This window comes from Cervus elaphus, chromosome 13, assembly GCF_910594005.1.
Source record: "Cervus elaphus chromosome 13, mCerEla1.1, whole genome shotgun sequence".
NCBI lineage: Eukaryota > Metazoa > Chordata > Mammalia > Artiodactyla > Cervidae > Cervus > Cervus elaphus.
Genome location: NC_057827.1, coordinates 49627318 through 49639917, shown reverse-complemented (window position 1 = coordinate 49639917; position 12600 = coordinate 49627318). Strand labels below are relative to the sequence as shown.

Sequence of the window (12600 nt, the reverse complement as noted above, 5' to 3'; positions counted from 1 at the left end):
GGTCAGGGAAGGCAAGGAGATTTCAGCAGGAAGAAAACTGTAGCACAGAGAATCTCTTCCCAAACCACTGAAAAGCGTGGCTCACCAGTGAGCAGTGCGGTATAGTGGCTGAGAGCAAACCCAGGCTTTGGAGTTGGACGTAGCGAGAAACCTCCATCCTTCGACTCCCTAGCTGCAGGACAGATATCTACAAATGGGAATCATGATTGTGCTATAACCTGTCTCATGGATTTAATGCAGTAGCATGTGCAAAGGCCTTAGCATGTTTCCCGGACCACAGCAGGCTCTTGTGAATGATCCATGTCAATAAGGGATCTATGGTTCCTTTAGTCCCAAAGTGAAGAAAGGAAATGGAAACTAAGATTTTCTGAAAGTCTCCTGCGTGCCGGGACTGTCAAGAAATCTTCCTCAAGTTTTCTTATTTAAGGACTACTCTAGAAGTGAAGTCTTACGTCCTCAAGGTCAGAAAGGTCAAGCTATGCTTCCAGAGCTAAGTCAGGATTCAAACCTAGGACTGCTTATGTCAAAATCCACACAAAGTGATTATCAAAGAATTGTTATGATGATGACCATGAGAAGAAAGAAAAACATAATTTATTTTTTAAACCCAAAGACCATAACCCTTTTCCTTTTAATCATTTCTAGTACATCTCTCATCAAAACTGTGATGGCTCCTGGTGTTACTAGTTGAACATCAGGATAGTTTCAGGGTTATTACCATCCACTAGAATGTTAAACCAAGAAAGCAAGGGTTTCTCTTTGTTTATGCTGCATCCCCAGTGTGTGAACCAAGAAATATTTGTCAAATCAGTGAAAGAATGAATTCCTGTTCTATGGAAGTCTACATCCATAGGTGATCTAAAGGACCATAGCACAAAAATCATTCCTGAGTCTTTAAAAGAATCAATCTATCTGGTGACGTAAAGACCTTTGAACTGCCCAAAGATTCAGGAGAGCCACATCTACATGTAACTACCTCTTTCTAACAACAGAATATTATCTGGCTTTCAAATCTACATTTTTTTATTGTTCCATTGTACTGGGTTATAAAGTAGTAGAGTAGAAGACATTTAAGACCATAAAGTGCCCATGCCATTTCTGTAGTCTTGAGAATCAGACCCTAGCAGGACCTAAGAGTGTGTTTTATCAGTGATTTTGGCAGGGTACCTAACAGAGAATCCAGGGGCAAAACATCATGTTCAACCAGATTGTTGTCCAAAATGCATAGGATAGAAAGAGAGGAGAAAAATTTATTTGGGTCATATTATACAAAGTGACTGATTAGATTTGCCTCCATAGAAATCCCTTCACAGAGAAAATTATATTAAACATCAACTATTGAAAGAACCAACAAAATCTTCATCATCATCATCATCATCATCATCATCATATTTTAAAGGGAAGATTAAACAGCTGTTTATTCATTCAGATTCAGGACAGTTTTACTTTCAGGCAGGGGACAGATTAGATGTGTCCTTGCTGGGTCCTTTCCTAGTTTATCATGGCATCTTCATCATTATTGAGTGTTTAGTAATCCCATGGGACAATAGAGATACACAGCAATATAAATGCGAGTTACAGCCGAGAAGTGGGTGTCTTTTACAAGGGGGTTAGAAAATTGGGCATTCACTGGGAAAGCAGGTCATAGAGAAAACATAGGAGACCGAAGACTTCAGGTCTCTATGCCTGTAATTTTGAATCACTGCCATAAAAAAGAAGTCTATTGATGTCTAGGGAAACTGAAAATGGTCATGGTAAATGGCAGCTGTATGGTTCATTTACTGCTATAAAGGATTCCATCTTCTCTTCTGTAGGTTATTATAGCGGCATTTAAAAATGTGAATGTTCAAGTATGATTCAATAGCAACTACCCAAGGCTGGATTAAAAACTGTGCTCGATGGTTTATCATTTTTTAAGTTATTAGTGAATATAATGATTTACTAAAGAAATTTGAGTCAATTTAAAGGTTTGTTGCAGGAAATTGTTATAAATCTCTGAGTTTGGTTTTGTTTCACAGTTTTTCACCTTTGAGCAGTACAAGAAATTGCTTGGATATGTGTCACTGTCACCAGCATTGGTAAGTGAGAGTATTTATTATACTTAAGTGTGTGTGTTATTTCATAAAGCAAAATCTGGAAACAAAAACCCTTTTGATTCCCCAAGCTCAGCTACTAAAATATGAATTTGAGTTATTCAATGTTCAGCTACTTGTTGAAAGCCATCTTCCTAATAACTCACAATTTGGCTATTTTATAGCTCCCAGTGATGAATTTATGATAATAATGATATGTGTGGAAAGGCCCATATGAGATATGGTCAAGAATATAAAATAAAGGGTGCATTTGTCAAAGACTCCTTTAAACCCCCAAAATGCATGTGTTTACATGCTTACTACACATATCTATTTATGTGAAAGTCCATGTACCTAAAATTATTTCCTAACGGGTCACTTTTCCAGCTCTTGCTCAAGCTGTAGTAAGTATAGGACTTCAGGTCACTCTGTGGTCAGATGCCCACTGAGAGGCCTTTTATAGTTGGGGAGAATAGTGATCTTACCATGTCAGATCAACTATTACGATAAAAGTCATTTGGTGATTTGAACATTTGTAGATACCACTCCTTTCTTTCTTAGTGATTTTGTTGCTTTTCACAAAACAAGTTAAATTATATTGGTCAAGTATGTTCTATTAGTATGAGTGCAGCAAGAGCCCCAGAAAGAGCCAGTGCAATAATTTCTCCTCAAAATCTGCAAAACACGACTAAACTAAACTAAATCTACCTTAGCCCTCCAAGTGACAATGTGCCTTCCAACCTCCAGTTTACCTGATGGAATGCACCTCAGAACTCAGCCAAAGGGGCGGCGTTCTGAGCTTCCGCTCTTTATTTACTTTGCATGCTCAGTCACTTCACTGTCCAACTGTTGGCGACCCTATGGATCCTAGCCCACCAGGCTTCTCTGTCCATGGGATTCTCCAGGCAAGAATACTGGAGTGGGTCGCCATGTTCTCCTCCGGGGGATCTTCTGGATCCAGGAATTCAAAACTGTGCCTCCCACAGCTTCTGCATTGCAGGGGGGATTCTTGACCGCTGAGCCACCGGGGAATCGGTAATTCACTGGGCTTCCCTGGTGGCCCAGTGGTAAAGAATCCACTTGCAATGCAGGAGACGCAGGTTCTACCCCTGGGTCTGGAAGATCCCCTGGAGAAGGAAATGGCAACCCACTCCAGTATTCTTGCCTGGGAAATCCCATGGACAGAGGAGCCTGGCAGGCTACAGTCTGTGGGGTCGCAAAAGAGTCAGACACGACTGAGCAACTAAACAACACCAAAGACTGATTAAGAATTAGCTGCTATTAAAAAAAAATCTTGCATGCTCCCTTTCTAGGAAGGCTCCAGTTAAGAAACCCAATAGTGTTGCTTTGTGTTACGACAAGGAAACCTCTGGTCCTACTTAAACAAGGGGGCTGTGAGGAGGCTTCTCCTAGAAGGAGAAGTGGTAGCATGAGTCCTAAAATTAGCTGAGATTTCTTATTAATTCCTCAGTGTCTTCCCTGAATGTCTCCCTTCGCTTTGGAAACATCTTGTTAAAAAGAGGATGGTTTCCAGCGGGTCAGCTGGGTGCTCCTGGGTGGAGCATCTGTACCATGTGAGAGACCATGCTTCTTTCTTGCTAATTCAAAAAGAAAAGCATTTGGCCACTCCAGATCCTCTCACTGAATTCAGGCAAACTGTATATAGTTTTTCTCTTTTCTTGAACTCATTTATTTCAGTTTCTCTTTGATGCAGCTAGACACTTAAACAGCCGTTAAATGTCCCTTGGTGCTCTCACTTGAAGAGCCTGGGAGGCTGGGAACCTGACGGTCACCGTTGATTTCTGGAACAACCTGAGTAACATGATATGCTGATAGCTGATCAATTCTTTTGACAAGGGACTGCTGAACACTAGTTCTGACAGCAAATGTAGCTGAGTTTTATAGAAGAACAAAAAAGTGAATTACTTGGAAGGGTGCATATAGTAATAAAAACCTGAACATCTGGATTTTAGCTTTTTTCAGTCAGAAGAGTTTGGGACTAGTATTTTTCTTTTTCTTCTGCTTTTGGCTTCCATGATGGGAGTCTGAGATAAATGAATAAAATATTTGGTCTGTTACCCTATACAGATATGTTTAAAATTGTGATGAAGGGGCAATACAGGAAAGCATTGTTAGTTATTCTATCCTGAAATCTGTGTGAAATCTTGTTCTTCCTCTTTGTACAACAGTAACAGTGGTCTTTAGTAGCAATAACAGCAATTTACAGGAGCCTTTCACACATGATTTTGACCCTCATAATAATCTTATTAAGTACAAAGATTAGATATTATAGTCTCCATTTTACAGATGAGAAAACTGTGATATAAAAAATTCATTGTTTTTTTTTCATGGAAAGGCATTTTATTTTAAATATAGTAATGTATACACGTCAATTAGTAATGTGTACACGTCAATCCCAAACCCCCGAGTTATCCCTCCCCTCCTCCCTTCCCCTCTGGTAATAATGTTTGTTCTCTAAGTATATGAATCTGTTTCTGTTTTGTAAATAAGTTCATTTGTATCATTTTTTTTTAGATTTCAAATATAAGTGATATCCTATGAGATTTGTCTTTGTTTGACACATTTCACTTAGTAGTAATTTCGAGGTCCATCCATGTTCCTGCAAATGGCATTATTTCATTCTTTTTAATGGCTGAGTCATATTCCATTGTATATATGTACCACATTGCCTTTAAAAGATTCAGTTATTTATATACAGAGTTGCAGCTGACACACATGGTGTTTTATGTGGATTATGATAAGGTGCTCCTTTCTCCTGACTGGTGCTTTTCCAGAACTCCCACTTGGCAAACAGGGTGCAGGCTGATTTCAGCCTCTACATGCACCTTTGTGCATAAACTACTCTACATGGCAGCTCTGGTCACACAGCCAATAAGATGGCAGAATCAGAACCTAAACCCAGACCTCCTGGCTCTGGATTCTGCCCTGGTTCCATCTTGCCTCCCCTTCTAAGGATATAGAACATTGTTTTTTCTCTTTTAGTCTCCTATTACAGACTCCTAATAAGAGCTTCTGTTCTTTACTCTTCATTGGCTTTTTTCTTCTCCTAGTTGTATATAGTATAACTCTTCTCCTGGAGCTAGAGCTTCAGCACTAAAGAATTATTTTTTCCAGCATCTGTTTTGAAGGTTTGAGACTGTTTTGTTTTGTTTTCCTGCCAAGTGTGTGTGTTTTAATAGTTGTAGTTATTTAAGTTTCTGAAAAAACCCTTCAGCATTCTATTCAGAAGAAAATTCTAGAAAGTTGTTCTTTCCTAGTGCAGAAATTCTTAACAGGTAGAAAATAACCTGAGACACAGCTGCCTCTTGCTGAATGTTCTAGATTTTATTTGAGCCCTTCAAGACAACCTAGCAATTTCTGACCTCAGCCTTTATCCCTCAGCTTCTAGGTCTAGAAGAATAGGGCTCAATTTAAAAAAAAACAGATGAATTTTAAAATTATTTTTGTTTCTTAACTTCCTAGAATAATGACTCTAAGAATGTGGCTATATATTTAAATATTTTCAACTATACTCTGGTTACCTGAAATTTAGCTTTTTATGAACGTTTTATTTCTGGTTCTGCTCCTTGAATTTTTTATATGTTCACTAAATATATTTAAGCAGCTGTTTAAAAATGAAGCTCTCCTTTTACTAAGTCAAACTCTTAGTTGTTACATGTGCAGATGTTTTAGTATCCACCTTAAATACATAAAACAACCTTGCTTTTCATTAAAGGACAAAGTCATTGTTGATGGGGCTTTGACGTTTTATTTTGAATTGTTAGGATGTGGTTTGTGGCTTCTGTAATTTCTGCTTCAATAATTGTCAGCATCGAATCAAGATCTAAAGCTGTTTAGTAATGGTATATGGTGCATTTATGTAAGTTTCTCCATTCTCATTATACCATTCAGCTGCATAGTGTAATGAGTAAGATGTTTAACCTCATATACATGATAACTTGTTTTAAAGTATTGATTGACTTAATTTTTCTAGACATTTGCCATTGCTGGATTGGGATCTGGACTAACAGAAGCCATCGTGGTCAACCCTTTTGAGGTAGTAAAAGTTGGCTTGCAAGCCAATCGGAACAGATTTACAGAGGTAATCATTTGTTTTCCTATTGTTGAGGGAATTTAAAAAATTATTTTTCAGTATACAGTATAAAATTATGAACCCTGCTCCTAGCCACTTGCTAAAGCCATAGTAACTTATTGTTAAGGAAGTAGCATAAGAAAAAGTCCAATTTCTTCCACAGGAAAGTGCTAACAAAAAAGCACTAAAGTCTGATGGACAAACATGTTTAGACATTTTTATTTTAGAGTTGTAATGTAATATATGATGACTTATTTGGAAATATTTTCTCTACTTTTGGCAAAACCTCTTTTTCACATTTTACTAGAATAGACTGTAGCAAAAAAAAACACTGAGGTGACAATATTGTTGAGCTTTTTTAAAAAAAATTATGAAATCATTTTTTCAAAATTACTTCCCTCCATTCCCCACTCCACCCACTGCCCTCCCCCAAAGATTCTGATAATCTGTCAAGCTTGTCTTTTGGTTAAATCTGAATGAGCTGGTTACCAAACCTGTGTAGACATCACCACTTGGACAATGATGGGTCTTGACATTTAATCACTGGTACATGATGTTCCATGAAGACAGCTTCCCTTGGTCTGCGCTGCCTTCACTTCCTTCCAGTTGCCTAATAATTCCCTTTAAACCACCAAGTCCAATTGTTCTTCTTTTATTCTTTTGGGTGCCAAGCCAAAGGTAGGAAAAAAATAAGGAGATTGGCAGTTCAGGTCCTTTCTTAGCATTTGAATTCACTTCCACAACTGGGTAGCATGTGGTATAAATTGGTCTGGAGTATCTGCTGACCTGAATTTCTCGGTAGAAAAGCTCCCCTGCCTATCACTTAAGCAGCTGCTAGTGGGTGGAGACCCCCTCACTCCCACCCCACTTCCTGTCTGCTGATACTGCCTGAGAGCTCTCTGGCAGCTTCCTGAGCAGGGCTATGGGAAAGAGAGAGAGCCCTACTCACCTTCGCTGCCAAGGCCTGCGGAGGACAGGGCTGGGCTGCTTCAGCTCCTCAGATGAGGTCAGTCCTAATTAAGGGAGATTTTTTTTTAAGTTTCAGAAGGTTGTCCTAATTGCAGAGATACACAGCACTTTAGAAAAGGCTGAAAATTCCTGTGTTGCCCTACTGTGATTCTGTTTTGCTTTTTCTCTGTTCTTCCTTGAAATGATGGGAAAAGATGGCAGGCACCAGAAGGAAATAAAAAGAAACACGTTTTCAATGTCCTATCAATATGGAGCACTTAAGACAGCCCCCATGGAATGTGCTCAAGGAAAATTTGATTTGTTAGACTGGGAGAATTACCAGATAGGAAATTTGGAGCTCCCCATCAGTGTCCCATTTTACCCATTGGGAAGCATGTCTTGGGGCAGGAAGGAGTGAGCAAAAGAATACACAGGCCTTCCAACTGCAGTCCTTCATCAAGACAGCGTGTAAGTAGAGAAACACAAAATGGGACAGAGCACCAAGAAGCATTCACAGGAGTGAAAATAACAAATTATCATAGCACCCCTACTCAAGCCTATTGTTCTTTTTCTCTCCTCTGCCTTCAAGGAGGTTCTGCACTGAGGCCATGTAAGCACTGGTTATGTTTTGCATGTGCCAAGGCCTTGCTAGAACACATTAAATGCCCTTGCAGCCCAACACAAAAAATGCTGCATGTGCACGTGCTCCTAGTTCGTTGACCGAGTGTGGTCTGTGTAAACTGTTGGTGTATATGCAACTGTTTGTTTAAGTTGGGGAGAGAGGAGAACTTGTTTGGTGTTATTTCTTTTGCAGAATTCACTAAACTGCATTCAGAATTCATTTACTTAGACAAAATACAATCTATTAGGTTCCTTACAAACTGTTTGTCATATGACATCAACTAGTCAGAACTTAGTAACAGAGGGATCACGTAGGTCACAGATGTCAGCATTTATTTCCAGCAGTTATCAGGATTGAGTAGCTGATCAGAGGAGGCACTTTATAGGCAATAGTGATCAAATTGAAAAGTAGTGCATAGTCACCCAACATAAAGTAATGGGGTTATGCCTATTACCAAAAAATTCTGAGAGAAAGAAGTGACATGATCAGTTCAGTTCAGTTCAGTTGCTCAGTCGTGTCTGACTCTTTGTGACCCTATAAACCGCAGCACGCCAGGCATCCCTGTCCATAATCAACTCCCGGAGTCTACCCAAACCCATGTCCATGGAGTTGGTGATGCCATCCAACCATCTCATCCTGTGTCGTCCCCTTCTCCTCCTGCCTTCAATCTTTCCCAGCATCAGAGTCTTTTCAAATGAGTCAGCTCTTCGCATCAGATGGCCAAAGTACTAGAGTTTCAGCTTCAGCATCAATCCTTGCAATGAACACCCAGGACTGATCTACTTTAGGATGGACTGGTTGGATCTCCTTGCAGTCCAAGGGACTCTCAAGAGTCTTCTCCAACACCACAGTTCAAAAGCATCAATTCTTCGACACTCAGCTTTCTTTATAGTCCAACTCTCACATCCATACATGAACACTGGAAAAACCATAGCCTTGACTAGACAGACCTTTGTTGACCAAGTAATGTCTCTGCTTTTAAATATGCTATCTAGGTTGGTCATAACTTTCCTTCTAAGGAGTAAGCGTCTTTTAATTCCATGGCTGCAATCACCATCTGCAGTGATTTTGGAGCCCCAAAAATAAAGTCAGCCACTGTTTCCACTGTTTCCCCGTCTATTTGCCATGAAGTGATGGGACCAGATGCCATGATCTTAGTTTTCTGAATGTTGAGCTTTAAGCCAACACTCTCCTCTTTCATTTTCATCTAGAGGCTCTTTAGTTCTTCACTTTCTGCCATAAGGGTGGTGTCATCTGCATATCTGAAGTTATTGATATTTCTCCTGGCAATCCTGATTCCGGCTTGCGCTTCCTCCAGCCCAGTGTTTCTCATGATGTACTCTGCATAGAAGTTAAATAAGCAGGGTGACAATATACAGCCTTGACGTACTCCTTTTCCTATTTGGAACCAGTCTGTTGTTCCATGTCCAGTTCTAACTGTTGCTTCCTGACCTGCATACAGGTTTCTCAAGAGGCAGGTCAGGTGGTCTGGTATTCCCATCTCCTTCAGAATTTTCCACAGTTTATTGTGATCCACACAGTCAAAGGCGTTGGCATAGTCAATAAAGCAGACATAGATGTTTTTCTGGAACTCTTGCTTTTTTGATGATCCAGGAGATGTTGGCAATTTGATCTCTGGTTCCTCTGCCTTTTCTAAAACAAGCTTGAACATCTGGAAGTTCATGGTTCACGTGTTGCTGAAGCCTGGCTTGGAGAATTTTGAGCATTACTTAAGAACAGCAAATTTCAGATCTAGTCATTTAAAACCAACTACCATTTTGGGCAAGTGCAGACTGAGAGCAAGAGGAGAAGGGAACAACAGAGAATGAGATGGTTGGATGGTATCACTGACTCAATGGACATGAGTTTGAGCAAACTCCAGGAGATAGTGAAGGACAGGGTTGCCTGCTATGCTGCAGTCCATGGGGTCACAAAGAGTCAGACACAACTTAGTGACTGAACAATAGCAAATGTGATAATATACACAAAGGTCTTAACAGAGTCTGGTACATTATAGGCATTCAACCAATAACAATTTCTAGATGTAAATTGATCCTATAAATGCTTAAGGTTTAAGAAATAGATCTATCTTGAGATATGTTCCAGTTAATAGTCACAGCCCAATCCAGCTGTGGGTGTGAAAACAGCTTACTGGGCAATGGTTCCCTTAGGTCATTCCCAACTGCCAATACAATCCATTTAGCCTGAATTCTTAAGGGCAGGCAGCCCAGCTTCAGTATCTACTGAGGTCTTTAAACTCAAATGAGGTCTGTTATTGTAAACAGTAGTAGTTGGCTATCTGTTTACTGTAAATAACTTGCATGTAGCAACAAAAGTTTGAGAGGACACTGAAAACATTTGAAGCCATTTTGGGAAGAATTCTACCTCCATCAATATGTTCTTCCTTCACAAGAGTCATATAAAGTAAGCATGTATTCTTCATCAAGCTTCATGGTCACCTCACCTGGAGGTTGTGAACGAAGCTCATTTTCAGCCTTTTCAGTCAATTATTAGCTGTGGTTTAAAAAAAAAAAAAGATACCCATGCCAAGGGCAAAGGAGAAGCCCAAGCAAGACATTGGGGGGGGGGGGTGCGAAATCACATTTAGAATCAAACCCCATACCCACCAGAGAAGCTCAGAGGGCTCAAACAAAACCTGGTGCATGCTAGGACCCAGACCCCACAGAGACTGAGCTAGACCTGCCTTAGAGTGTTTGAGCATCTCCCATGGAGGCACGGGTCAGCAGTGACTTGCCACATGGGCAGGGGCTCTGGGCGCAGCAGATCTGGCTGACACAGCATGTAGCCTCTTGGAGGAGGTCGCCATTAACCCCACCATAGAGCCGCCAAGCAGACAACCCACAAACTGCAGAACAATTGTACCAAATAAATTCTGGCACTGTTAAGAAAGTTCTAGGACCCACAACAGATTTCCCAACCTGGGCATCTGGCAAAGGGACTGAGAATCCCCAGGGAATTTGACATTGGAGGCCAGTGGGATTTGATTACAGTACTTCCACAGGACTGGGGAAACAGACTCTTGGAGGGGAGAAACAAAACCTTTTGCATACCAGGACCCAGGAGAAAGAATCAATGACCCCACAAGAGACTGACCCAGACTTGCCTGTGAGTGTCCAGGAGTCTCCAGCAGAGACAGGGTCGACAGTGGCCTGCTGCAGGGTCAGGTCAGGGGCACTGAATACAACAGTGTGTGCATTAGACCTTTTGAAGGAGGTCCCCACAGTCTGCATTACCCCTACCACAGTTTGGTCTCAGGTCAAACAACAGGGAGGGAACACAGCTCCACCCATCAATAGAAAATTGGATCAAAGATTTACTGAGCATGGCCCTGCCCATCAGAACAAAACCCAGTTTCCCCCACAGTCAGTCTCTCCCATCAGGAAGCTTCCATAAGCTTCTTATCCTTATCCATCAGAGGGCAGACAGAATGAAAACCACAGTCACAGAAAACTAATCAAACTGATCACTTGAACCACAGCCTTGTCTAACTCAGTGAAACTATGAGCCATGCCATGTAGGGCCACCCAAGATAGATGGGTCATGGTGGAGAGTTCTGACAAAACATTATTCACTGGAAAAAGAAAGAAAGAAAGTGAAATCACTCAATCGTATCCGACTCTTTGTGACCCCATGGACTGTAGCCTACCACGCTCCTCCATCCATGGGATTTTCCAGGTAAGACTACTAGAGTGGGTTGCCATTTACTTCTCTAGAGGATCTTCCCAAACCAGGGGTCGAACCTGGGCCTCCCACATTGTAGGCAAACACTTTAGCATCTGAGCCACCAGGTTCACCGGAGAAGGGAATGGCAAACCACTTCACTTATTCTTGCCTTGAGAACCCCATGAACAGTATGAAAAGACAAAAAGATATGACACTGAAAGATGAACTACCAGGTTGGTAGGTGCCCAATATGCCACTGGAGAAGAGTGAAGAAATAACTCCAGAAAGAATGAAGAGACAGAGCCAAAGCAAAAACAACGCCCAGTTGTGGATGTGACTGGTGATGGAAGTCTGATGCTGTAAAGAACAATATTGCATAGGAACCTGGAATGTTAGGTCCATGAATCAAGGTAGATTGGGAGTGGTCAAACAGGAGATGGCAAGGGTGAACATTAACATTTTAGGAATCAGTGAACTAAAATGGACTGGAATGTACGAACTTAATTCAGATGACCATTGTATCTTCTACTGTGGGCAAGAATCCCTTAGAAGAAATGGAGTAGCCCTCATAGTAAACAAAAGAGTCCAAAATGCGGTACCTGGGTGCAATCTCAAAAATGACATAATGATCTCTGTTCGTTTCCAAGGCAAACCATTCAATATCACAGTAATTCAAGTCTATGCCCCAACCACTAATCCAAAGAAGCTGAAGCTGAACAGTTCTATAAAGACCTAAAGACCTTCTAGAACTAACACCCAAAAAAGATATCCTTTTCATCATAGGGGACTGGAATGCAAAAGTAGGAAGTCAAGAGATACCTGTAGTAACAGGCAAGTTTGGCCTTGGTGTACAAAATGAAGTAGGGCAAAGGCTAACAGAGTTTGGTCAAGAGAATGCACTGGTCATAGCAAACACACTCTTCCAAAAACACAAGAGATAACTCTACATATGGACATCACCAGATGGTCAATACCAAAATCAGATTGATTATATTATTTGCAGCTGAAAATGGAGACGCTCTATACAGTCAGCGAAAACCAGACCTGGAGCTGACTGTGGCTCAGATCATGAACTCCTTATTGCAAAATTCAGACTTAAACTGAAGAAAGTAGGGAAAACCACTAGACCATTCAACTATGACCTAAATCAAACCCCTTATGATTATACAGTGGAAGTGACA

At 40.8% G+C, this 12600-nt stretch overlaps 1 protein-coding gene across 4 annotated transcripts in view; it reads left to right on the top strand.

Annotated features, from left to right (window-relative positions):
- SLC25A21 (solute carrier family 25 member 21) overlaps positions 1-12600 on the top strand; it is a 504647-nt gene that overhangs the window by 448755 nt on the left and 43292 nt on the right. For all 4 annotated transcript variants that reach the window (XM_043922333.1, XM_043922334.1, XM_043922335.1 and 1 more), the window contains exons 5-6: positions 2019-2078; positions 6067-6174. In XM_043922333.1, the coding sequence (XP_043778268.1) occupies positions 2019-2078; positions 6067-6174 (168 nt within the window). The remainder of the gene's footprint in view (positions 1-2018; positions 2079-6066; positions 6175-12600) is intronic.